This window comes from Cervus canadensis, chromosome 11 (assembly GCF_019320065.1).
Source record: "Cervus canadensis isolate Bull #8, Minnesota chromosome 11, ASM1932006v1, whole genome shotgun sequence".
In the NCBI taxonomy this organism is placed as follows: domain Eukaryota; kingdom Metazoa; phylum Chordata; class Mammalia; order Artiodactyla; family Cervidae; genus Cervus; species Cervus canadensis.
In genome coordinates, this window is record NC_057396.1 from 73130942 (window position 1) to 73155282 (window position 24341).

The window sequence follows — 24341 nt, forward strand, 5'->3', positions numbered from 1 at the left end:
CAAAACCCAGACTGCTGGAAAAAGCAGGGCAGTTGGCCTTATCCCCCTCACATATGCTCCAGGAGGACAGGCACACTGCCCTATGCACCCCTGAAATGCAGCGCCTAGCAGAGTGCCTAACACGCAGTAGGCCTTCCATAAGCATGTGTGGAATGCATGAAGGGATGGATGCAGGAATGGAACGATGGGTGGAAACCTGATAACAGTACAAGGATTGATGACAGCCGGTTTCAGCCCTGGCTCTGATAACCACTGTGCAACCCCGAACAAGTCAGATTCCATCTCTGGCTCTCAGAGTTCTCATCTCTAAAATTAGGACTTCAGCTGGATCTCAGCTTTTCTCTGATGTTCTAGGATTTGGTGAGAAACCAAATGACAGAATGATCTCTGTTCATTTCCAAGGCAAACCATTCAGTATCACAGTAATCCAAGTTTAGCTAACTCTGCTAGCCTTTGCCCTGCTTCATTTTGTACTCCATTTCGGTATTCTTGCCTTAATAACCCCATGAACAGTATGAAAGGCAAAAAGATATGACAGTGAAAGATGAACTCCCAAGTCGGTATGTATCCAATATGCTACTGGAGAAGAGTGGAGAAATAACTCCAGCAAGAATGAAGAGATGGAGACAAAGTGAGCTGAGCTATGGATGTGACTGGTGGTGAAAGTAAAGTCCGATGCTGTTAAGAGCGATGCTGCATAGGAACCTGGAATGTTAGGTCCATGAATCAAGGAGAATTGGAAGTGGTCAAACAGAACATGGCAAGAGTGAACATTGACATTTTAGGAATCAGTGAACTAAAATGGACCAGAATAGACAAATTTAATTCAGGTGAACATTATAACTGCTACTGTGGGCAAAAATCTGTTAGAAGAAATGGAGTAGCCCTCATAATCAACAAAAGAGTCCAAAATACAGTCTTGGATGCAATCTCAAAAATGAAAGAATGATCTCTGTTCATTTCCAAGGCAAACCATTCAATATCACAGTAATCAAAGGCTATGCCCCAAACAGTAATGCTGAAGAAGCTGACGTTGAATGGTTCTATGAAGACCTATGAGACCTTCTAGAACTAATGCCTAAAAAAGATGTCCTTTTCACCATAGGGGACTGGAATGCAAAAGTAGGAAATCAAGAGACACCTGGAGTAACAGGCAAGTTTAGCCTTGGAGAACAAGATGAAGTAGGGCAAAGGCCAACAGAATTTTGCCAAGAGAACACACTGGTCACAGCAAACACCCTCTTCCAGCTTTATCACTCCTGTATATATTCCAAATATTTTCATTTTTACATGAAAGAAATATAAAAATTATTAATATATTTTACATTTCTTTTTTCATTCTGAGGCTTTGAATCTAGTATGTATTATATACTTACACAGCCTGCCTCAATTTGACTGGTCACATATTAAGTGCTCAGTGGCCACACATAGATAATGGCTACTCTATTGAACACTGCAGATTTAAAATACATATAATCAATTTGAGAGATATCAAATATGCAGTAAAAGCTATGACTATTGCTTATTCTTCTAATAATGATTAATGTAATATGGGAAGGGAAGAGAAATTGAATATCTCAATATGCCAGCATTCTACATACAACATCTCATGTCTCCTCAAATAACCCATGCAGGTAAATGTCATCATATTATACTATACTTACTGAAGATGAAATTAAACATCAAAGGGTAGATAATTTTCCTAAACCACACAGAAGCATTTATACATCCAGTGGATGCAACTAAGTTGATGCACTTCCAAATCTTTTTCTGTTAAAACTTTCAGATTCTCACTGAAAGAGAAAAAAAAATCCCAAACAACTTAATCAGAGATTATATGAGCTCAGCATCAACTAAAATACATTTATTCTCATTTATATCTAATGAGATCATTGAAACCTGAAAATGTGATGATCAGAGGCAAGCCCCCATAGGAGATGACTTCAGATCCATGACTCTTTAAAATATTCATTGAAGTAGGAACCCTGGGGCCATTTTCCCCAAGAAATATCTAGTTTTAGAACTGAAGTTTCTTTATTTATAAAATAAGAAGTATACTCTCTGCTCTACCTAGTTCATGTTTCTTTTTAAAAGGAGGACAAAAAAAAAAAAAAGGAAAAAAAGATGGAAAAACATTTCATTTAAACGGTTTTTAATCTTCTTCATTATCAGGAGTTGTTTTAGCCTGGAATTTGTGCTCCTGGATAAGATAATTATTTGCTGGTAGGCTTTTAGAGCCTCTAGCCAATAAATCATTCTGTGACCCAGGCATGGGGGACGGCATGTCCCAGGAATCCATATCCTAATTAAACTTTGGAGATGTAGGCAGAAAACTCTGATTGTTACTATGCAGGCGCTAGTCATGTCCGACTCACTGCGACCCCATGAACACAGCACACCAGGCTTCCCTGTCCTTCACCAGTTCATAAAGTTTGCTCAGACTCATGTCCATTGAGTGGGTGATGCCATCCAACTATCTCATCCTCCGTCATCCCCTTTTCCTCCTGCCCTCAATCTTTCCCAGCATCAGGGTCTTTTCCAGTGAGTTGGCTCTTCACATCAGGTGGTCAGTACTGGAGCTTCAGCTTCAGCCTCAGTCCTTCCAGTGAATATTCAGATGATTTTCAGTTGATTTTCTTTAGTTTTGGAAAACTCTGATAATGAAAGATATTTCAGGAGAGAAACCTTGCAGCTAATGAATGTTCTCTTCTCCTCAGGGCCTATCTGCAAAATGGTGGAATATGCAGCACTTCCAACACCATGTCAAAACAAACATCTACCTCAAAGACCCAGATATTAATCTAGGCCCATTTCTTGTTATTGGAGATTTACAACCTGTCAAGGTAGGTTCAGAAATCCTAAGCACTAGAGAAATGTTTCAGGAAGTTGTTCTTGGAAAGGTCTACACCTTTGTCTTGAGGACATCAGGCTGGAGATACTGGCTTCAAGCATGTTTTCAGAGCATCTCTTCTTAAGTCCAGGATATAGATTTGAAATAAGTGAATCTGGTGTTGTAAGAAAAAAAAAAAATGTGGAATGAATGACTAAATGATCTTAAAAGTCATTCAGGCTAAATCACTCATAGAAGGCATGGCAGAACATTCAACAAGTGCTAAATCATGAAACACCTACATATCTAGTTATGTCAACTAATTCTAGCTGTTGGAAGAAACTAAGCTGCTATTTTTAGTTTAGGTTCATTTTGGTTCATTTACACATGAAACTCAGCTCAAATGCCTCATAATACACTTAGGACCTCGCCTCTAACTCAGACTTCTTAAGCAACAGAAAAAGGATGGCAAACTCCAGGATGTCCCAGCTGTTGACTTTCTTAAACCTCAGCTTAAAACCAGCATGTAAGGATTATTACCAAGATTTTCTGAGTCTGCTTTCAACATAGAAGGTATAAGGATAACCACAGAAAGGTGTCTTTCCTCGAGAGGAAATGATGGATCCTGAGAATTAAGTGCTTAGGAAGAGGCTCTATCTGCTTCTGGAAGAATTTAGGAGCTTTCTAAAAACAAAGGAGTGTAGCTTGGTCAGTTGCAGTGTGGACTTTGTGGTAACCAAAATTGTTCAACTTTCTCAAAATACCGTTTTCCCAGTTTGGGAAGACAACCTTCTTCCAATTAGGAGAAAAAGTCTCCTGCCGAGATATAAAGGAAAAAAGAAAGAAAGAAACCTTGTAGTCTTCAGTCAGTTGTTCTTCACAATGACTCCACAAACAAGTCAGAGCTCTCTGAAGTTTGCAAACTCCTGCAGTGAAGTCGCTCAGTCATGTCTGACTCTTTGAGGCGCTATGGACTGTAGCCCACCAGGCTCCTCCACCCATGGGATTTTCCAGGCAAGAATACTGGAGTGGGTTGTCATTTCCTTCTCCAGGGATCCAACCAGGGTCTCTCACATTTCAGGCAGACTCTCTACAGTCTGAGCCACCAGGGAATCCCTGTGAACTCAGCTGATCATTAAACTTGTGACATTTTGACTTCTCTCCTCATTCCCTCACAGCAATGGAGATTTGTCTCACTGGAGTTCATGAGGCAGCCTGACCCCCTCCAGAAGTGCTTTCTGTAGAATTGTATCCAGTTCACATGCTGCCCCTTCACAGAGGATGGAGACATCATCACTTCTCCATCATTCTAGAGATATATCCCTCGAGCCTTAGGTTCTGTATACTTTAATTTCAAGGCAACTGCACATTACTTAAAATCATTAAATCTCTAAAATTCATTGTTTTGCAACAAAACTAATTCTGATAAGCCTTAACTGTTTCTGTTCTTCCTATTTTACTGTCAGTCTTTCTACCACTTTCTTCAAACATTCATTCCTTTAACAAGTATTAATTAAATCCTCTAGGGCCAGGTCCTGTTCTCATACTCTGGAAAAGTTAGACTTCTCCTTTGGAGCCATACTCAAAAATCAATCCTTCACCTACATTTGCCAACTCTCCAAAATTTCCCACCGACTCCCTCTTTCAAGTTTCCTACCACTTAAATATCCAGAAGCTTGGGAGTAACTGCAAATAACTATCATTACTTTATCACCATGACATTTATTTTGATTTATGATAGTAAGAGAAAGAAGGGTCAAGTCTAATATCCAAATAACAGAAGAAATATGTAGAAGGGAAGGTACCAAAAGAATGGGAAAAGCAAAAAATTAAACAGTGCTCACAGTGTTTTAACTGACTGAACATATGGTAAAATTATAGAGGAGATCTGAATTATCACTCATTCATTAATCTCTTCAACCAAACATTTATTAAGTGTCTCTTAGGTAATACAGATAAACCATTATGTCTATGCCTCCTCTCAAGATATTTGCTGCCTTTCTGCATTTGGGCACAGACTAAATTGACTAAGAAGACCCCTAGGAAATGACTCAAATTCCCAGTGGTAAGATTATATATTATCAAGCCTTATAATGAGTAAATCACAGCATGAGATCCACGATGGAATTAAAGGAGGAAAGATGAAGTAGATACTAGAGGTTATGACTATGTGTTTTATAACACAACCATTCAACATATATCTGTTAAATGGATGAACGGATACAAGCAGACTGTGCTTCAAGCAGAATTCTAAGCACATAGGTTGAAGAAGACCTTAAAAACTTATCAGAAATATTTCTCCTCCATTATCACTCCATTCCACACCAGGACAAATCTCAAAATGGCTCCCATGGGTATAATAATAAATGATAACAATCCCTGAAGTCAAATGGAATGAACCATCCCTGCAAGAATTGCCCACATTTAAATAAAGAAACTACTGCACAATTGCACTCATCTCACATGCTAGTAAAGTAATGCTTAAAATTCTCCAAGCCAGCCTTCAGCAATACGTGAACTGAGAACTTCCAGATGTTCAAGCTGGTTTTAGAAAAGGCAGGGGAACCAGAGATCAAATTGCCAACATCCACTGGATCATCAAAAAAGCAAGAGAGTTCCAGAAAAGCATCTATTTCTGCTTTATTGACTATGCCAAAGCCTTTGACTGTGTGGATCAACAATAAACTGTGGAAAATTCTGAAAGAGATGGGATACCAGACCACCTGACCTGCCTCTTGAGAAACCTGTATGCAGGTCAGGATGCAACAGTTAGAACTGGACATGGAAAAACAGACTGGTTCCAAATAGGAAAAGGTGTATGCCAAGGCCTATGTTGTCACCCTGCTTATTTAACTTATATGCACAGACATCATGAGAAACACTGGGCTGGAAGAAGCACAAGCTGGAATTAAGATTGCTGGGAGAAATATCAATAACCTCAGATATGCAGATGACACCACCCTTATGGCAGAAAGTGAAGAGGAACTAAAAAGCCTATTGATGAAAGTGAAAGAGGAGAGTGAAAAAGTTGGCTTAAAGCTCAACATTCAGAAAACTAAGATCATGGCATCTGGTCCCATCACTTCATGGGAAATAGATGGGGAGACAGCTGAAACAGTGTCAGACTTTATTTTTTGGGGCTCCAAAATCACTGCAGATGCTGATTGCAGCCCTGAAATTAAAAGATGCTTACTCCTTGGAAGGAAAGTTATTACCAACCTAGACAGCATATTAAAAAGCAGAGACATTACTTTGCCAGCAAAGGTCTGTCTGGTCAAGGCTATGGTTTTCCCAGTGGTCATGTATGGATGTGAGAGTTGGACTGTGAATAAAGCTGAGCACCGAAAAATTGATGCTTTTGAGCTGTGGTGTTGGAGAAGACTGTTAAGAGTCCCTCGGGCTGCAAGGCAATCCAACCAGTCCATCCTAAAGGAGATCAGTCCTGGGTGTTCATTGGAAGGACTGATGCTGAAGCTGAAACGCCAGTACTTTGGGCACCTCATGCGAAGAGTTGACTGACTGGAAAAGACCCTGATGCTGGGAGGGATTGGGGGCAGGAGGAGAAGGGGACGACAGAGGATGAGATGGCTGGACGGCATCACCGACTCGATGGACATGGGTTTGAGTAGACTCTGGGAGTTGGTGATAGACAGGGAGGCCCGGTGTGCTGTGATTCTTGGGGTTGCAAAGAGTTGGACATGACTGACCAACTGAACACAACTGAACTGAAATATAGAAAAAGGTACCACAATATTTCCTCCCCCTTCAGTTCTGGTTCTTCAGTGGCTTCAGTTTGACAGTAAATGAACTCTGACCAGATGGCTTGTTCTATAGAGATTCTACACACACACACACACACGACCTTGAGTATAATAACAGAAGTCTATATCGTTCTTACTTTAGTTTTATTCTCTCTTCATTCAGTATGGCAAGAACAAAATCAAATACATCAACTACGAGAAGCAGCACCTGTACTTCTGCATGGGTGAGTCCCAGGGGGCCACAATCCTTATCATCCCATTTCCTTGAAGCAAACTGTTGTCAAACCAGAAGGCATGACTGAAATCCTCCCACAGAGAGACGATCCCATGTCTAGTTGTGCCTCAAAAAAGCAGCATGCTTTATTTCAGACTTACCTGGGTGAAATCTGAAAAGGAAAATAGAAGAGCAATTAGGCATTCTTACTGGGCATCTCATCACTCTGGCTACTGTACAGGGAAGGAGATGTTCCAAGAAGGATGGGAGGCAGGATGCCAATCAAGGGGTCTGGAAACTGTGACTCTCGTCCTGGAAAAATACAATACTTATGAAGAAGAAAAGGATAGTGGTATATGGATAGGGAGGAAAAACAGGAAAAGAATGCTCAAGCACTGACAATAGGTGCCAGAAAAAGCAGAGTCTCATGAATAAAGTCACCTGCAGAGCTTCTGTGTGGAAGAAAGTTGACTGTTCCCACAGCTTACATACAGCTGGAGAAGGTATTTTAGTGGACACACACACACACACACACACACACACACACACACACACACACACACACACACATATAAGATAGAAAGATAGATCTGGATATATTCTAGGCTTGAGAGAAAATAGGGTAGCTGAATAATGCTAATACCAATGAAAATATTAGAAGCAAAAATGTTTTGCTCTAGACCAAGTCAAATTTATGAGAGCTCACAAAGAAAAGTTTAGGACCCCAAAATATGCTCGTCTGAAACATGCTTACTCATTTGGAAAAGAAACCCAAATGAAGGAAGATTCCAAACATTTCCTGTAGATCAGTGGTTCTCAACTAAGAGCACTGATGCCCCCAGTGGGACATTTGACACCATATAGATACTTTTTTGATTATCACAAGAAAGCGGGGGAACGGTACTGACATCCATGGGGCAGCAGCCAGGGATGTCATGAAATGCCTTACAGGACACAGAACAGCCCTGAACAGTAAAGAATTATCTGACCCTAAGATGCCAGCAGTGTTAAGATTGAGAAACGGTTGCAGATGATCTGGCTCGCCCAAACACTGGCCACCAGTGGTCATCTGTCTCCTGCCTGACCGGGGTGGCCTGTGAGTCCATTTTCTGAGACACGAGGCTCAACCACCACTGCAGCCTCTTCCAGTGCTAGAATTCTGAGGACTTCTCCTAGTGCGGTTATTCTCTTTCATGACCAAAAAGGGTGTGGAGGACATTGGTGCCCCTGTTTGAAAGGGAACTATTCCAGCCCAGACAGATGTGTATTCACATAAGAAAAAACTGTTGGGGTCTCTTGTCTGAACTCTCCTCCTGTGTGTAGTAAAACAATACAGCCTTAGCTTATGAGGAATGGGTGAATATTGTAACTTCACTGCAGAATGCCCAGCTTACAAACCACATCATCCTCAGGAGCTGTTTCATTTTGTCATTTTCTTTCAAATGTCTTCAACTTAGTATGACAGGTACATATGAGTCGTACTCAACCCGTCAAAGAGAGATGAAGCTTGACATTTCATAAAGATGGGGAGACAGCTTTCATGCAGATTCCTGTAGTAGGGAAAGGTACTTCAGTACAAGCTGAGCTCAACTCTCAGAAAAGAAAGTTGGGAGACTTTTAAAACACTGGGACATGCTAAAGGAAATTAGGGAAACAGGATAAAGGGAGGGGAAGCTGGTCATGTGGTTAAGCCATGTGTGTCTTCTCAATGGTGCTTATCAAAGTCAAACTCCTTACCCTCCCAGAGGCTGCAGGACAGAGCCCGATCCTCCAAGACTGTACTTCAAAGGGATGACTCCCAAGTCCTTGAGAAAGACATTTCTGGGTCAGGGAAGATCCATCTCAGAGGGACAGAGTAAGAATTTTATAATTGTAAGTTTTCTAACAAATGATCGAAGAAAAAGGAGGTCAGAAACCTACTGAACAAGCAGTAAGTTCTTTGGACAGTCTTGAACTTTCTCATGCAAGAATTTTAAGGGGGCTGGAGTTATCCCAGGAGCATGGCCCTGAATTGTTCTTAGAAACTATTTCTAGCATTTGTGCGAGTCTCTTAGTGTGTAGGGTGGACAAAATCATCTGGGCTGACAATTCACAGACTTTGAAAGTTTACAGGTCAAGTGTGAAGCCTAGTCAGGAAGGGGGTCCAGAGCATCTGACTCAAGTTTGATCAAGGAGAGAGTTGTGAAAGTCTGAAGGGTCTCCATATGACTCCTATGTGCTCCAGGCAACTTCACTGGTCCTGGGGGAAGGGCAGGTAAATAACTATCTGGCCAGACTCAGTATGCCAGCTCTATATCTGCCACCTCGACATATTGTGACAGGGCCCAACACGAAGGAGTGTGAAGGATTGAAGGATTCCAGAGACCTTGAGAAAACTTGAAAGCTCAGAGCAGAAGCCCTTCCAGGATGCCTTCATCAGGATTGACTCAGATCTTCAAAGCTTCCCTAGTCTCCCTAAGGGAGCTTGAACCAAAGTCCTGGTTCAGCCTCAGAGACTCTAAAAGCCCAGCAGCATGCAGAATGTGGTTGTGGATCTCCACCTTGCATCCCTTCTCAGGGGCAATATTCCAGGGGGAGCATGTTAAGATCAACTCCCACTAGCTTGCATAGGAATCATATCTGCTCATTTGTTCACATGTTAAGGAGATCGACTCCCACTAACTTGCACAGGAATCATATCAGCTCATTTGTTTATGAACTTTTTGTTTGTTTGTTTGTTTGTTTTCAGTTGGGGTCCCCCTTTTCATGCCGGTGTATATCAACCTGAAATCGATTCTAGCAATGTACCGCACAAGGGCCTGGAAGGTGAGTAACTCGATTCCTTCTCTAAAGGTAGATCAGGCTGGTAGAAAAGGGAAAATGTAAATGCTTGGTCCTTTCCAGATGTAGCTTCCTTGAGTACCAGGATATAAGATTTAGCCAGTTTTATATCCACTAGCTTAACTTTCAAGCACTTCTTTCCGCAGGACATTGCCTGGGTCAGCAGCTTTTATATCCGCTATTTCATCACATTTGGCCCTTTCTATGGAATCTTCGGAACCATGGTGCTCATATATTTAGTCAAGTAAGGAAACATTATATTCTCCTACTCTTATTACCTGGATGGTCCTCTTACCTTCCTTAACTGAGCTATTTATGATTAGCAATGATTAGCATATTATGACACCAGACCACATTCTTGTAACTGAAACGTTTCCAAGAAAATGTGGGGTAAAGCAGCTGAAGTAGTTGAGTTTCTTGGAAATTGAATTTCCCAATAATGCCTTTTTTCCCCACGTGATTAATTCCCAATTGCAGTATAGTAATCCCTCAGCATCTGAGGAGGATTAGTCCCTAGACCCACCTCAGTTACCGAAATCCAAAGATATTCAGGCTCCATAGTCATCTATCCAGTATGTGGTTCCTCAACTGTGGATTCAGGCAAGCACTAATCTTGTAGTACTGTGTGTTTACTTAAAAATATCCACATTTAAGTGGACCTGCATGTTTCTCAAAGGACAATTGCATTCTGCCTGATCACCAAGTCCTTCAAACTGTAATCCAGCTGGACATCATAATTCTTACCGAAGGTAGTAGGAGCCCAGTTTTTTAAAAAGTTATTTTATGACTAGAGATTTTCCCCACATCAAAAGCACTTTAAACTGAATCACCCCGTTCACCTCGCGATGCATCCCTCCCTCATCACTCGCGTCCCTGCTCATAGCAGCGGCTGGGGCTCCGCTGCCTCAGGCGGTCTGCTGACGGCTCACGGTGGGCATCCCTGCTGGCTCAGACACCAACGCGCCCGCCTGCATTGTGGGAGACCCGGGCTCCATCCCTGGGTGGGAGAGATCCCCCGGAGAAGGAAACGGCAATGCGCCCGCCTTCATTGTGGGAGACCCGGGCTCCATCCCTGGGTGGGGGAGATCCCCCGGAGAAGGAAACGGCAACCCGCTCCAGTATTCTTGCCTGGAAAATTCCATGGATGCAGGAGCTGGTGGGCTACAGTCCACGGGGTCGCAAAGAGTCAGGCATGTCTGAGCGACTTCACTCACTCTACATGCATTACCTTATTTGATGTAATCAAAAATGCACAACCAGGCAATGTAGATAGTATCAATTTCGTTTTTCTGGTAAGAGAACTAAAGTTCAGAGGAATGAAATCACTTACTCAAGAGCAAATAAGGGCCAGTAGCAGTGCCAAATCACAACTCGTCCCCACTTCCATCTGATGACAACAGCCAAGCTCTTAATCACATTGCATATATCCTTAAGTTTTTGTTGCTTTAGTCACAAAGTCATGTCTGACTCTTTTGCGACCCCATGGACTGTAGCCTGCCAGGCTCCTCTGCTCTGGGGGTTTCACAGGCAAGAATACTGGAGTGGGTTGCCAGTTCTTTGTCCAGGACATCTTCCTGACCCAAGAATCAAACCCAGATCTCCTGCATTGGCAGATGGAATCTTGACCACTGAACCAGCAGGGAAGCCTGACCTTCAGTTATCTAGGTATTTTCTGAGCCTTGCACCAACGCCTTCAGAAAATACTGGGGACACTGCTCTGGTACAGTAGGCTGCAAGACAGGGAGTGTGACTGATTCCCTAGTGTGCCATCTTTAGATATAAAAAGTCTACAAAGATGAAAAATAAATAACCACCACTTTATTGGATCTTTTGAGTTACTGCCATTTCCTCTAATGCTCAGCCAGATCTGCAAGTGGGTATGCAAGCCCAGTGACTGGAACTGAAACTCCCCAAGGAGTGATCACATCTTCCTTTTATTCTCTTAAAGGTTTCTTGAGAGTCCGTGGATTGCATATGTTACCCAGATGAGCCACATACCAATGAAAGTGAGCAAAGAGGAGAACCAGGACTGGTTCAGCACTCAGGTAATAATGCTGTTCTTGGGAAAGCAGCCACCAAAGCATCCTGATTACCATCTGCTTACCTCAAATAATATTTATTAGAGGCTTGCCAGGGGCCAGGCACTGTCAGCTGTTTTGCATGTAGCTACATGTAGCTAGGTGCTCGGAGTATTCCCACTTTAAAAATGATAAAATTGAGGTAGAATAAGTTATATAACTTGTGTAAGATCACACAGCTAACTGGTAGAAGCAGGTTTTAGTTATTTATTTGGCCACACTGTGTGGCATGCAGGGTGTTAGTTCTCCTACCAGGGATCAAACCTGTGGTTAGTACACAGTCTTAACCTGTGGACCAGCGGGAGTTCCCTAGAAGCAGGTTTTAAACCTCGGCAGTTTGATTGCAGAACCTTTGCTCTTCAGTTCAGTTCAGTTCAGTCACTCAGTCGTGTCCAGCTCTCTGCGACCCAATGAACTGCAGCACGCCAGGCCTCCCTGTCCATCACCAACTCCCGGAGTTTACCCAAACCCATGTCCGTTGAGTCAGTGATAACATCCAACCATCTCATTCTCTGTCGTCCCCTTCTCCTCCTGCCCTCAATCTTTCCCAGCATCAGGGTCTTTTCCAATGAGTCAACTCTTCGCATCAGATGGCCAAAGTATTGTAGTTTCAACTTCAACATCAGTCCTTCCAATGAACACCCAGGACTGATGTCCTTTAGGATGAACTGGTTGGATCTCCTTGCAGTCCAAGGGACTCTCAAGAGTTTTTGCTCTTAACCAAGTCTTATAAACTACAGCCAAAGGGTCAGTCTAGCCCAGTGTGTGTTTTTGTAGTCTTATTGGAACACAGTCACACTAATACATTACATATTCTCTATGATAGCTTTCATTCTTAAACAGTAGAACTGCATAGCTGTGATGCACAATTAAAACATTTACTGGGTAGCACGTTACAGGCAAGGTTTACTAAACCTGCCTCAACATGAATGTTTCAATGAATCTTTCAATCTTTCAATGAATCTCACACTCCTAGAATAACAGAAGGAAGAACCCTGGAATCCCCCTCATTTCATTGTATAGGTGGTGGGGCCCAGAGAGGAGACTGCCTTCTCTGCAAGCATGCTGTTAACAATTAAAAGATTTGTGACCCATGCGAATACCACTGCCCCCTAAGCCTAATACTGGCTGTGCCGTGATTAAGTGGAGAATCCAGGCATCATACTGCTTCCTCCTCCATGCCCATTTCCATATTCAGTGGACGTTCCACACAGTAGTGCTTCTCAATCTTTTTGGTCAAGAAACTACTCTTAAAACTTATTGAGAACATCAAAGAGCTTTCATTTGTGGAAGTTATATCCACTGATACTTACTGTATTTGAAACTGAATCTGAGAGTTTTAAAATATCTATTAATTTTAAAATAACAAGATAAAGCCAATAAAGGTTAACATCAGAGTGATGACATCATCCCATGTTTAATAGCCTCTGGTAAAACCCATGCTATAAGCATGCATGAATGAGAATGAAAAAGGCAAATACTGTTTCAGAAGTATTATGGGGATCATTTTGACCTTGAAGATCCCCTGAAAGTGTCCTAGGGAGCCCCAAGGTGCTCTAAAGTACACTTCGAGGAACCGTGACTTAGAATAACTGCAAAAATAACATTCAAAATGGCAACAACCCTAACAAGGATTAAATCTTAGAAAGGCACTGAATAAAATCACATTCATAAGCATTCTAAGTAGTCTGGAGAATCCTATGAACTTCTTCTCAGTCTGTCTTTGAATAAAATAAAATACATGAGATTAAAAAGGAAGCTACTTGTATATATTAATAAATGTGTTTCTATGCACAAAACCCTTGATTAAAGCCCTTGTATGCTTTATTCCCCATTCAGAAGTCCTTTAAGTCTATTCTGTGGTAATAACATTCAAACTCCTATAATTTCTACCAGAGTCCTACAATCCCACTTCCATCTGCCAAACTCCTTACTCATGATACCTTAGTCTTCTGATTTTGAGGGCAAATAGTGACTTAGTCCACTCAAATCCTATTTACTTCTTCATATCTATTGCCATATCAATACTTCTTAGAAAAATGTCTTATTTCCTTTATAATTGTCAAGTCCCTGAGACCTGGGACTTATTTCTATCCCTCATGGTTTGTTACACAAAATGTGTACTCCATCAGTACTTGCTGAATGATGGATGAATAACAGAGTAACTAAATCTCTTGTTTGTCATGAGTTCATTTACATCTAATGTAAGCTTTTTCTTTGCAGGTCTTGGCCACCTGTAATGTTGAACAATCCTTTTTCAACGACTGGTTCACTGGGCACTTGAACTTCCAAATTGAGCACCAGTGAGTAAGAGAAATAGTTCACGATAAAGGGCAAGGGCTGTTACTAGTAACTGCCCTCCATATAGTCCAGAGTGGAGCAGTAGACTCGCAATCTTCAGGGAAAAAAATGAACCAGGATTCTCTAAAGGATTAACAACAATGTTAAGGAAAGGAAGAAAGAAATGAAGGAAGTGTCACAACTGCGAGTACATGGAGTGAAATCTTGGAAAAGTATCAGTGACTCAGTTTCCAGAATCCTATAGGCTTAGGAATCTCTTTGCATTTGCTTTGTTGGCAAAACCTAAGAAAAATCAGGACACCTGGGTAACCAACTTGTGTTCAAACTTAACTATGCTATAATTCAAATATTTACTTATCTGTGTCTTTAGAGCCAAGGTTACAAAATAAATGAAGTGGAGTCCCTGCTGCAATTTCTAAATGGTATCTGGAAATCCTTTACCAATGGGCCAGTTACAGAGAGGAAATGGGTAGTTCATGCCTTGATGCAAGTTAAAACATTGAGAGTCAGTTTCTCCAGAGTATCAGGGGAGAGGCTTTGCACATTCTCTTTGTCTAAGCCATGTGAGTCTATGATAGTCAAAGAAGGAACAAGACCTTATTTGTCCAAGGAATTTTTTTCCTTCTATTTGTCATATTAGGGCTTGAAAATTTCAGCAAAAAATTACTCCTCATAGTTTTGTTAAAGGAGAGGTTTACATCCAAGACTGTCATCTGGCTGACTAATGAAAACTTGGGATTAAAAATCCATCTCTCCTCACTTCTTATTCCTTTCTTGGGACTGTTAGCTATTTACCATGACTTAATATACATTCATCTATTCTTGCTAAGGAAGTTAGAAAGACAGAAACTAAGACAGAGATTAGTAGGGGCAAGGTGGGAGATTGAGTATCTCCAGATCTTTGGGTAGTTTTAAATGGTAGAAAGTTCTAAATGGTACACTTTCATTTGATCAGGCCAAAAATCAACAGTTGATGGAGCTAAAACATATTCTCTTAATTCTTCCTAAACACCTGCTACCCACAAGGCTTGTAGAGGGTTAAGAGCTAACTCATTTGAAACGACCCTGATGTTGGGAAAGACTGAAGGCAAGAGGAGAAGGGGACGGTAGAGGATGAGATGGTTAGATGGCGTCACCGATTCAATAACATGAGTTTGGGTAAACTCCGGGAGTTGGTGATGGACAGGGAGGCCGGGCGTGCTGCTGTTCATGGGGTCAGAAAGACTCAGACATGACTGAGCGACTGAACTGAACTGAACTGAAGGGATAAGATGAGTCTGCCAGCAAGTCTTTTAACTTCCCAGAACAAAAGTATTGTGCAAGGTCAAGGTTGGGTCTGCATGGCTGATCCCATTTTATTTTGTTAAAGGGGAAAGGGAGCTTTGGGTTTCTCTTTAGGTCTGAAAAGTTTTATATCTCCTCTGTTTCCCTAGTCTGTTTCCCACAATGCCACGCCATAATTACCACAAGGTGGCACCTCTGGTGAAGTCACTGTGTGCCAAGCATGGACTGCCGTATGTGAATAAGCCCATGTTGAAGGCATTTGGAGATACTCTCAGGTAATAACAGTCCCCCAACCCACAGCTCTCATTTCCCTTCACTGCTGGTCCCCAGACTCTTCACTGCTTTATAAATCATTCAGTCAATAGCTATTTATTAAGGAACATTCAGGTGCCCAGCATGGACATGAGGATTTATAAGGAACAACACTAACAGAGAAATGATAACAGTCATTCCTACCATTTACCTGCTGCCTTCTAGGTACTTCTTAGTGAAAATACCTTGGTGCTAAACTTAATTACAAGCTTCTTATAAACCAGGGTTCTGTATTATTTGTCTTTGTATCACCCACAAAGCCTTGACATGCTTTAGAACTTAACCAGTAGAAGGGACTCTCCATTCATCTGGATCAGGGTTGAAAACTAAGATGCTTGCAGGGTCTGGTGGGACAGGCAGGGGTGACTCTTCCTGTATGTACTGAGAATCCATACTCATCCTAAAGTTTGCACAGTTCCCTAGAGAATCCTGTGCCCATCAAATTAACAGCCAAAACCTTGGCTGATTTTTTTTTTTATTTTCAGATTAGGAAAAAGAAAAACAGTACCTTATTAATATGAATAAATAAGCCATCAAGGCTTGACCTGGTCAGATCTGACCCCGGAACAGTGATCCATCTTCACTTTCTACCACTGCCCTCCTCCTTTCCTGCCCTCCAGATATCTGACCTCACTTCACTTGCTACATAACTCGCTATCCCTTGCCCATGACACATCCTTGGTCACTTTTTCTTCTACCTAGAATAATCTGCCAACCTGCCTTTCCCCTCCTGTCACCTTCTCAAGTTCCATTCACTCTCCAAAGCTCACCTGAAAGGTCTTTTCTTCATCTCAGTCCTCCCTTGCCCCCAAGACTAAACCTGTCACATGCTTGCTTCTCTTCATGTCTGACTTTTATCACAATCATGATTAAATAGCATGTTGGGTAATATGTGTCTCCCAGTGCAGACCAGGAACTCCAGGTGGAGAAGATTCTCATCACTCCCATTCAGTGCTGTGTCACCAGAGCCTAGGAAAATGTTTCACTTTATAAAGTAGGAGAGGTAGGTGGATACAGGACGAGTTGGTTTATAGTCATATGGTTTATCTTACAGAGATTCAGCAGAGCTTTTTCTTTTAAAACTGGAGAGAAGGAAAGTGATGCTTTGGAGTACAGAAAAGCATAAAACCAAAATATCAGTCTCCTCCATATAGAAAATGTGAGCTTGCCTTCTAAAACATAAATCAGTGTATTTGACTCCCTCCGCCGGACAAGATAGAAAGAGGTCTTTCAGATATAGCTGAAAATGACAATGTTGTAAAGTATTAAGTAAAAGAGCAAATGTTCCATGAAGTAGCTCCTTTGACCTGATTCTCACCTACTCATGATTCTCTCTGCTCCTCTTGCAGGGCCCTGAAGAAGTACGGAGCCCTCTGGAAGGAGGCATACTGCATGCATCCACAAACATAATGCAGATGTGCAGGTGCTAAAGAGAAAACCACAGGCCCCAAAAGTGTCACTTGTGCTAAAGCCCATGATACCAAACCTCTACAATACCTGACATAATTGCAGTTACAGCCTTCCCCAGAAATGTAATCTTAATCAACTAGTCTGGAATTTTGGGGTAGGTGACGTGGTGGTAATTTGTTGTATTTTACTCCTTCTCCATTCCTGCCCCTGGCCCAGAGAAAGGACATATATATATCTGCATGATAAAACCCTTGTAATTCCTCCCTCCCCCCCAAAAAAAGAAGGTGTCTGCCCTCAATATACTTGGCTGATGGCTTCCTTGCCCCTCCTTTCTTCCTATAAAAACCTTCCATTTGCACAACCCCTCATAATTCCCTTCTGCTTACTAACTGGGATATTGCTTGATTCAGAAGTCATTGAATAAAGCCAATGAAATCTTTAAATTTACTCAGTTGAATTTTTGTTTAATAGCTTGTTCAATAAACTTCCCAGAGGAGGACACCAAGGCCTATTACTTTCACAATTTCCCAGATCACTGAGCATGGCGTTAGAATTCAGATGATCAATCCTGTGGATCATGTTGGCCCTCTGCTCACTGGCCACATGAATAAAGATGGCTTAATTGGACAGACTTCCATTTAAGCTAAAGGACTCATGAGAGTTATGTTACAGTCCTACCTGAAATTCTTCAGTGGATTCCCATTGCCCTTGGAATAAAGTTGCAACCTGCAACCTGGTGATTGCCAGCAGACTACCAGCACCGGCCTTCCTCCAGGAACCCTCTCCCACCTTGTGCCACTCCCTCCCTCAGCTTCAGGCCCAGGCAGCCAAAGCAGGCACAAGGGAAGAATGTCTGACCTCAAATAACACCCAAAAACTAAGTCTCCATACCACCCCCAGGGAACCAAAGCATCAGGACATGACTAGAACTTGAATGCCAGAATCTTTTTAGAAGTGAAGGGTTCTCCATCCTAGAAGATCCCAGGTTGAAGCTTCAACCATATCCTATCATAAAAGGACAAGTTCCAAAGCCCACTAATTGAAACCTGCTCCACCAACATTTCTGCCAACGAATACATCCTCCACAGCTCATAATGTTTGACCGAACCCCAGATCAAAGACACAGATTTGAGCCCTTCCCATGTCTCCTTGCCAGTTGACCTCAAAATAGAACTCTTCTCAAGAGCTGGTGCCATAGTATTGCTTTCTACATGCTTCAAGCAGTGAGCCCTTTGCTTGGTAAAGATTTCAGGGAAGCCTCCCCATTCATTCAAGGCCTCCTTGTGATATACTCTGTAGTAATTACTAGAAATATATTTTTACATCCATTTGTGTGATTCCTTAGTCTTCCACTGTAACCTGCAATATCCAGAAGAGTAGAGACTGCCTGACATGATAGAGACACTCAATGAAGACATGCAGAAGGAAGGAAGGCAGGGAGGGAGCTGGAGGGGAGAAATGAAGGAGGGAAAGAAGGAAGTGTCAACTATAAATTGGCACTTGACAGCTACCTCTACAAGGAATAAATCAAGTGCTGCTGCAGCTGCTGACATTCAATACCCTCTGAAAGAAATTTAGAGTGGAGAACAGGAATGAGGCACTCTGTGCTCTTGGAAAAACTGGCAGGACACGTATTCAGATAGTTAGATATTTTCAGGAGAAGATTTTTTCAGCCCAGTTATTACATCTGTTCATATCCAGAAAAACTCATTAATGGTGAATCTGCTCCTCATGACTAGCAGCAAATATCTGCCAAAATGTGTGCATGACTGCAGGTCCCCTCTTCACTAAAATCATATACGACACTTACCTTATCCCCTAACAAGACCCTGAAATGTTTTCAGAGATAAAAGAACAAAACTGAAAGTCAGGCAGCAGTTCCTCTTTGGAGCAGTTTCTCAGAGCTATCAGAAATGCTGTCTCCCAGGCTGGAGTCCTCATTTTGCTCCACCAAAACCTAACTCACAGCTCTCATGTTGCGCCTTTCTTTCAGTCTACAGGAGGAAGGAAGGGAGGGAGGGAGAGGGAGGATGCAGGAAGAAAAAGCTGTGTGTAAATGTTGCTGTTGTTCAGTAGCTAAGCTGTGTTGAACTCTTTGTGACCCAATGAACTGCAGCACGGCAGGCTTCCCTGTCCTTCGCTGTCTCCCGGGGTTTGCTCAAACTCATGTCCACTGAGTCAGGGATGCCATCTAACCATCTCATACTCTGTCGCCCACTTCTCTTCAGTCTCTCGTAGCATCAGGGTCTTTTCCAATGAGTCGGCTCTTCAAAATAGGTGGCCAAATCCTGAAGTTTCAACTTCAGCATCAGTCCTTCCAGTGTATACTCAGGGTTGATTTCTTTTAGGATTGACTAGTTTAATCTCTAGGCTATCCAAGGGACTCTTGAGAGTCTTCTCCATTACAATGGAAAAGCATCAATTCTTTGGAGCTCAGTCTTCTTAATGGTCCAAATCTCACATCTGTACATAACTACTGGAAAAACTAAAGCTTTGACTATACGGACCTTTGTTGACAAAATGCTGTAAATGTAATTCCTTCTAATTAGAGAGTAAGATGAATTTTATCAAACTTGTAAGGAGCATTTCTGTATTCTAACTGAATTATTAAAATTCTTAGCAATAGTTATGAGCATCTCCTAAGCTGTAAATACTGAGTTGCACCCTTCATAAGTATTATTCCATTTAGTCCTCACACAGTTAGAAAGGGCAAGTTTTATAATTAATCTCATTTTATAAATAAAAACATGACACTTAAGGGAGGCCAAGCAACTTGCCTGATGGCACAGGTAAGTTGAGTATAGTCTCAGATGCAGGGATGTCTGACTCTGTAGTCAACATTCATTAACATTCAAGAAACCAAAAGTAAAGGGGAATTAAGTTGCATTACAAGTCATGAGCAGTGGGCACATTTGAACTAATAGTTTCCCAGGAGCTGATGGAATAAGCATTAAAGTAGTTATCGTTCCACCTCACTAAGAACAGCCACCTGGGGAGGGGAAGATACAAGAAACATAGGACAGGCACAGCAGCAGCATAGTAAGAATGCCTGTTAGCTAGTCTCTACTCCCCAATCCTTAAAGAGTATTATCCAACTCAGAAAAATTCACTGGGAGAGATTCAAGCAGAGATTTAACCTTTCAGAAGGGACAGACACTGCAAAAAGCATGGAAGAACAGAACAGAGAATTGGATTCGAGATTTTGGGATAACATAGCATGAATTCAACCTGGGAAAAGTTCACTTTCCCTGTGGCTTTTCTCTGACACTCTATTTCCTTGAAAGTCTCCCTCCTTTCGATAAAATCAGGTAGTAAAAAAATTGCCTACATATTCAGTCGGGCATTAGATAAGGGTGACTGATTGAATTAGAAATCAGGAATCTCAGTCCTAATTTCAGCTCCTCAGTACGCTGCTATGAAATTGGCCATGTCTCTCACACATTGCCTCAATCTGTAAAATACGTGGATGCATAATATTACCTGGCTTATTTGCAACATAGCATTGCTGGGACAACCAAATAAAGTAAGGCAATTAGAATACTTTCATAAGCCAGGAACACTCATTCAGATGCTGATTGTTATTAATGTAATGAGGGTTCCTCCCATCCTGGACCATCAAAATCAAGAGCAATTTCAAGGTCAAGCAGATTCACAGGACAGAAAGACACTGAACCATCTTAATGGTGAAGAGGGCACACTTCCTTTGATGAGAGGATTATGAGTCACAAGTTAGACCATGATTTCTCCTATCACAACAGGTAACACCTGGGAGCCACCTTCCACTTCTGACTTTACTCAGTCCCCTGGAACCAGCAGCCAGATCTCAAGCCAGAGGAATAGTGAGTCATGGGCTCTAGTTTTCCCAACTTCCAATTAACCATGTGAGTGCACAACGCTCTAGTGGAAATCATACCAAATCTATCATTTGTTGCTTAAACAACACTCTGTAAAGGATTTTCTTGACTATTCTCCTGCTAATCATTGACCTGAAGGACACAAAATATAGATTAAACTTAACTCTACTCAGAGGAGGAATATAATCAGGTACATTTTTTTTGCACACATTTATTTATGAAAATTTGCATAAAGACAGTTGTGTTGAAAGAATTTACCAGTGAACATCTGTTTAGCCATAATCAAACTTTTGAAGTTACATTTTAGTAAACTTGTTTTATTTTATATATATCCATCTACCTGTCTATATATCCATTAATCTATCCTTTTTACATGCTTCAAAGTAAATTTCCAGGGGCTTATTTTTAAAACTAAACCTCAGATTATGCAAATAACAAAGTTCATTTCTCATCTTCAATAAAGAATTGTGTAGCAGCTTCACCTTTAAGGGAGTTTTATTGGAATTTTGCAACGTGAAGGGAATATAACATGGTTAATATCGTGCAAAATAAATTAATTCAGTACAAACCTTCTTGTGCAAACCTTTATCCTTCATTATTTATTGAGCACTTCAATATTTTTTGAGCACTTATCATGTGTCAGACTCGGACCAGTTAATGTGACCCAGAGACCCAGGAGCCCAGGTTCTTGAAGCTTACAATCTAGTATAAAAAATAAATAAATATATATATAAATGGAAGAAAATCCAAAATCATCATATCTGAAGAAAACAAAAGGGTGTTTTGAGAGTGATAAGCAGGGACTAATCAAAATAAGGAGGGTCATGGAAAAGTGACCATAAGAAGAATATGAAAGAGTCTGCAATCAGATTCGAAGGAGCAGCGAAGGAACAGTGGCATCAACCAAGTGCAAAGGCCCTAAGGCAGGAATAAGCTTCTGTTCAAAGAACACAGCAGGAGGCCTGAATGACAGTGGAATAGTGTCCCAGTTTTTCCCTCAATGTTACTTCAACTTCATTTCTTCAGTGTATTTTGCCTTGACTTTTCAGGGGCATTCAAAAAGAATTTTCTAGATTAGCAACAAGGATAAATTATAGAGCACAGGGAATTATAGGCATTATCTTGTAATAATTTTAGTGGGGTATAAACTGTAAAAATGCTGGAGCATCATGATGTACACCTGAAACTAAAAATAATATTGTGAATCAATGATACTTCAATAAAAAATAATAAAAGTATTTTCTATTATTTGTATAAGCATAGTTTTCTCTGGGAAATTCTCCCAGATTTAACTGACTAGGTAAATCTCCCTTCATGAGCTCTGTGTCCTGTGTGCCTCACTTATACAATTTATATCTGCCTCTGCAACCATTGAAAACTGAAAACTCCATGAGGGTAGAGACCACCCTGTATGTTGTTACCATTTTATCACCAGGCCCACTCCAATGTTTGGCATTGACCAGGTATTCAACAATGTTTTAAAGAATAATTAATCATTCTTCTCTTAACAAGCATTCCAAAATTGCTTGTAATTGCTGCCTAGAATCCAGCTGTAATCCTGATGCTCTCTGTTCCATATGGAGATTCAGTTCAGTTCAGTCACTCAGTCGTGTCTGACTCTTGCGACCCCATGAACCACAGCCCACCAGGACTCCTTGTCCATTACCAACACCCGGTTTGTTGGCAAAGTAATGCCTCTGCTTTTTAATATGCTGTCTAGGTTGCTCATAACTTTCTTTTTCAACGAGTAAGCACCTTTTAATATCATGGCTGCAATGACCATCCATAGTGATTTTGGAGCCCAGAAAAATAAAGTCACTGTTTACACTGTTTCCCTATCTATTTGCCATGAAGTGATGGGACCGGATGCCGTGATCTTAGTATTCTGAATGCTGAGTTTTAAGCCAACTTTTTCAATCTCCTCTTTCACATTCATCAAGAGGCTTTTTAGTTCCTCTTCACTTTTGCCATAAGGATGGTGTCATCTGCATGTCTGAGGTTATTGATATTTCTCCTGGCGATATTGATTCCAGCTTGTGCTTCCTCCAGCCCAGAGTTTCTCATGATGTACTCTGCATATAAGTTAAATAAGCAGGGTGACAATATACAGCCTTGACATACTCCTTTTCCTATTTGGAGCCAGTCTGTTGTCCCATGGCCAGTTCTGTTGCTTCCTGACCTGCATACAGGTTTCTCAATTAGTTAAAAAAAAAAAAGTAATAAAGGAAAATTTCCAATCTTAACAACAACAACAAAAGAACATTTCCCAATTCCAGGAGGCGTTCACATCCTCCCAGAGGTTTTGAAAGCTTCTGCTCATGTGTTGAATGAAAACAACTCTTCCTTTCAATGGGGGAGAGCTAATGCACCTGACCCAGCATGATGCCAGTGTAGGCAGTCAGCAGAGAGGGAGCCCAGCCCCTCCTTCCAGGGTTCAGGCCACACCATCCTCTGGGTTGTGATTGGCTCCAGCTCTTGACTAAGGGACATTTAATGATGAATAAGAACGCTGCGAAATGATCAGCCAGCAGAGAGAGAGAAGAGAGAAAGTTAGACTAATCTTCTTGGGTGCAGGGAAAAGGTAGTACGGTCTTCATCAGGACAAAAAAGACTCAGGACAGAGAAGTGAGACACTGGGAAAGATCTCACTGTCAGCTTTGCCAAGAGTCAAGTAGGCTAAAAAGTTTTCTGTGTAGGCTTCTTACTTCATTGAATAAAAGGATAGCGAAAAGATCATTCCGTAGTTCAATCAGGTGAGAATTAGAAATTCCAGGTGTCAAGCCAGAAATTCTAATAGTATAAAGACAATGACGTTTGAAGAAAAGCCTGAGGGCAATGGGGGCCTTGTAGATGAGAACCAGCTGTACCTAGGTGCGAGGCAACAGGCAAACAGGAAACCAGGAGCAAGTGGGAAAGCCAAGTTCTCTGCAAGGCAGGAGGTAAATGACAAGTGCGACTTGCCCAGAAAAAGCCTCAACATGTACACCTGGCAGGAGATCCAGAGACACAATCAAGAGACTGGCCAATGGCTGGTGATCAATCGCAAGGTCTACGATGTTACTGGCTGGGCGGACAGGCATCCCGGTGGGCGCAAGGTCCTCAGCCACTACGCTGGGGAGGACGCCACGGTAAGGAACTCAAAGTCTGCCCTTTCTCTCTCTCTTCCAGCTTCTGGGTGGCTGGAACCTTGGCCGTCTTTCCAAAAGCATTTCAAGTATGTGTTCAAGCTCCATGATCACTCATCTCCTCCCAAACCATTTTTTCAGGATTCCAATCCCGCAAAAAATTAAAAGCTAATTAAGCCTCAAGGTCTAGCTATTATTTACACTAGTTTTGGGGTGAGCTCAGGTGCTGACAGTAGATACTATGTGTATTTCAGGTTTTGGTTTTTGTTCTTGGCATTATGTTTTTTTGTTTTGTTTTGTTTTGAAATGGAGTCATTGTCTTATAAGAAGAAAGTTACAAATAGGTGAGTAA

At 41.5% G+C, this 24341-nt stretch overlaps 3 protein-coding genes across 3 annotated transcripts in view; 1 reads left to right on the forward strand and 2 right to left on the reverse strand.

Annotated features, from left to right (window-relative positions):
* The window catches only part of LOC122449965 (fatty acid desaturase 2-like protein FADS2B), a 41919-nt gene extending 24582 nt beyond the window's left edge, over window positions 1-17337 (forward strand). Inside the window, exons 5-12 of the mRNA XM_043482084.1 lie at window positions 2718-2843; window positions 6755-6815; window positions 9534-9610; window positions 9772-9869; window positions 11574-11670; window positions 13927-14006; window positions 15438-15563; window positions 16950-17337. Of these exons, the coding sequence (XP_043338019.1) occupies window positions 2718-2843; window positions 6755-6815; window positions 9534-9610; window positions 9772-9869; window positions 11574-11670; window positions 13927-14006; window positions 15438-15563; window positions 16950-17010 (726 nt within the window). The 3' untranslated portion in view covers window positions 17011-17337. The remainder of the gene's footprint in view (window positions 1-2717; window positions 2844-6754; window positions 6816-9533; window positions 9611-9771; window positions 9870-11573; window positions 11671-13926; window positions 14007-15437; window positions 15564-16949) is intronic.
* Window positions 1-24341, reverse strand: part of LOC122450481 (fatty acid desaturase 2-like protein FADS2B) — a 914319-nt gene that overhangs the window by 206175 nt on the left and 683803 nt on the right. The gene's annotated exons all lie outside the window — the stretch shown is intronic.
* Window positions 24187-24341, reverse strand: part of LOC122449966 (olfactory receptor 10AG1-like) — a 1030-nt gene continuing 875 nt past the window's right edge. Inside the window, exon 2 of the mRNA XM_043482085.1 lies at window positions 24187-24228. Within this exon, the coding sequence (XP_043338020.1) occupies window positions 24187-24228 (42 nt within the window). The remainder of the gene's footprint in view (window positions 24229-24341) is intronic.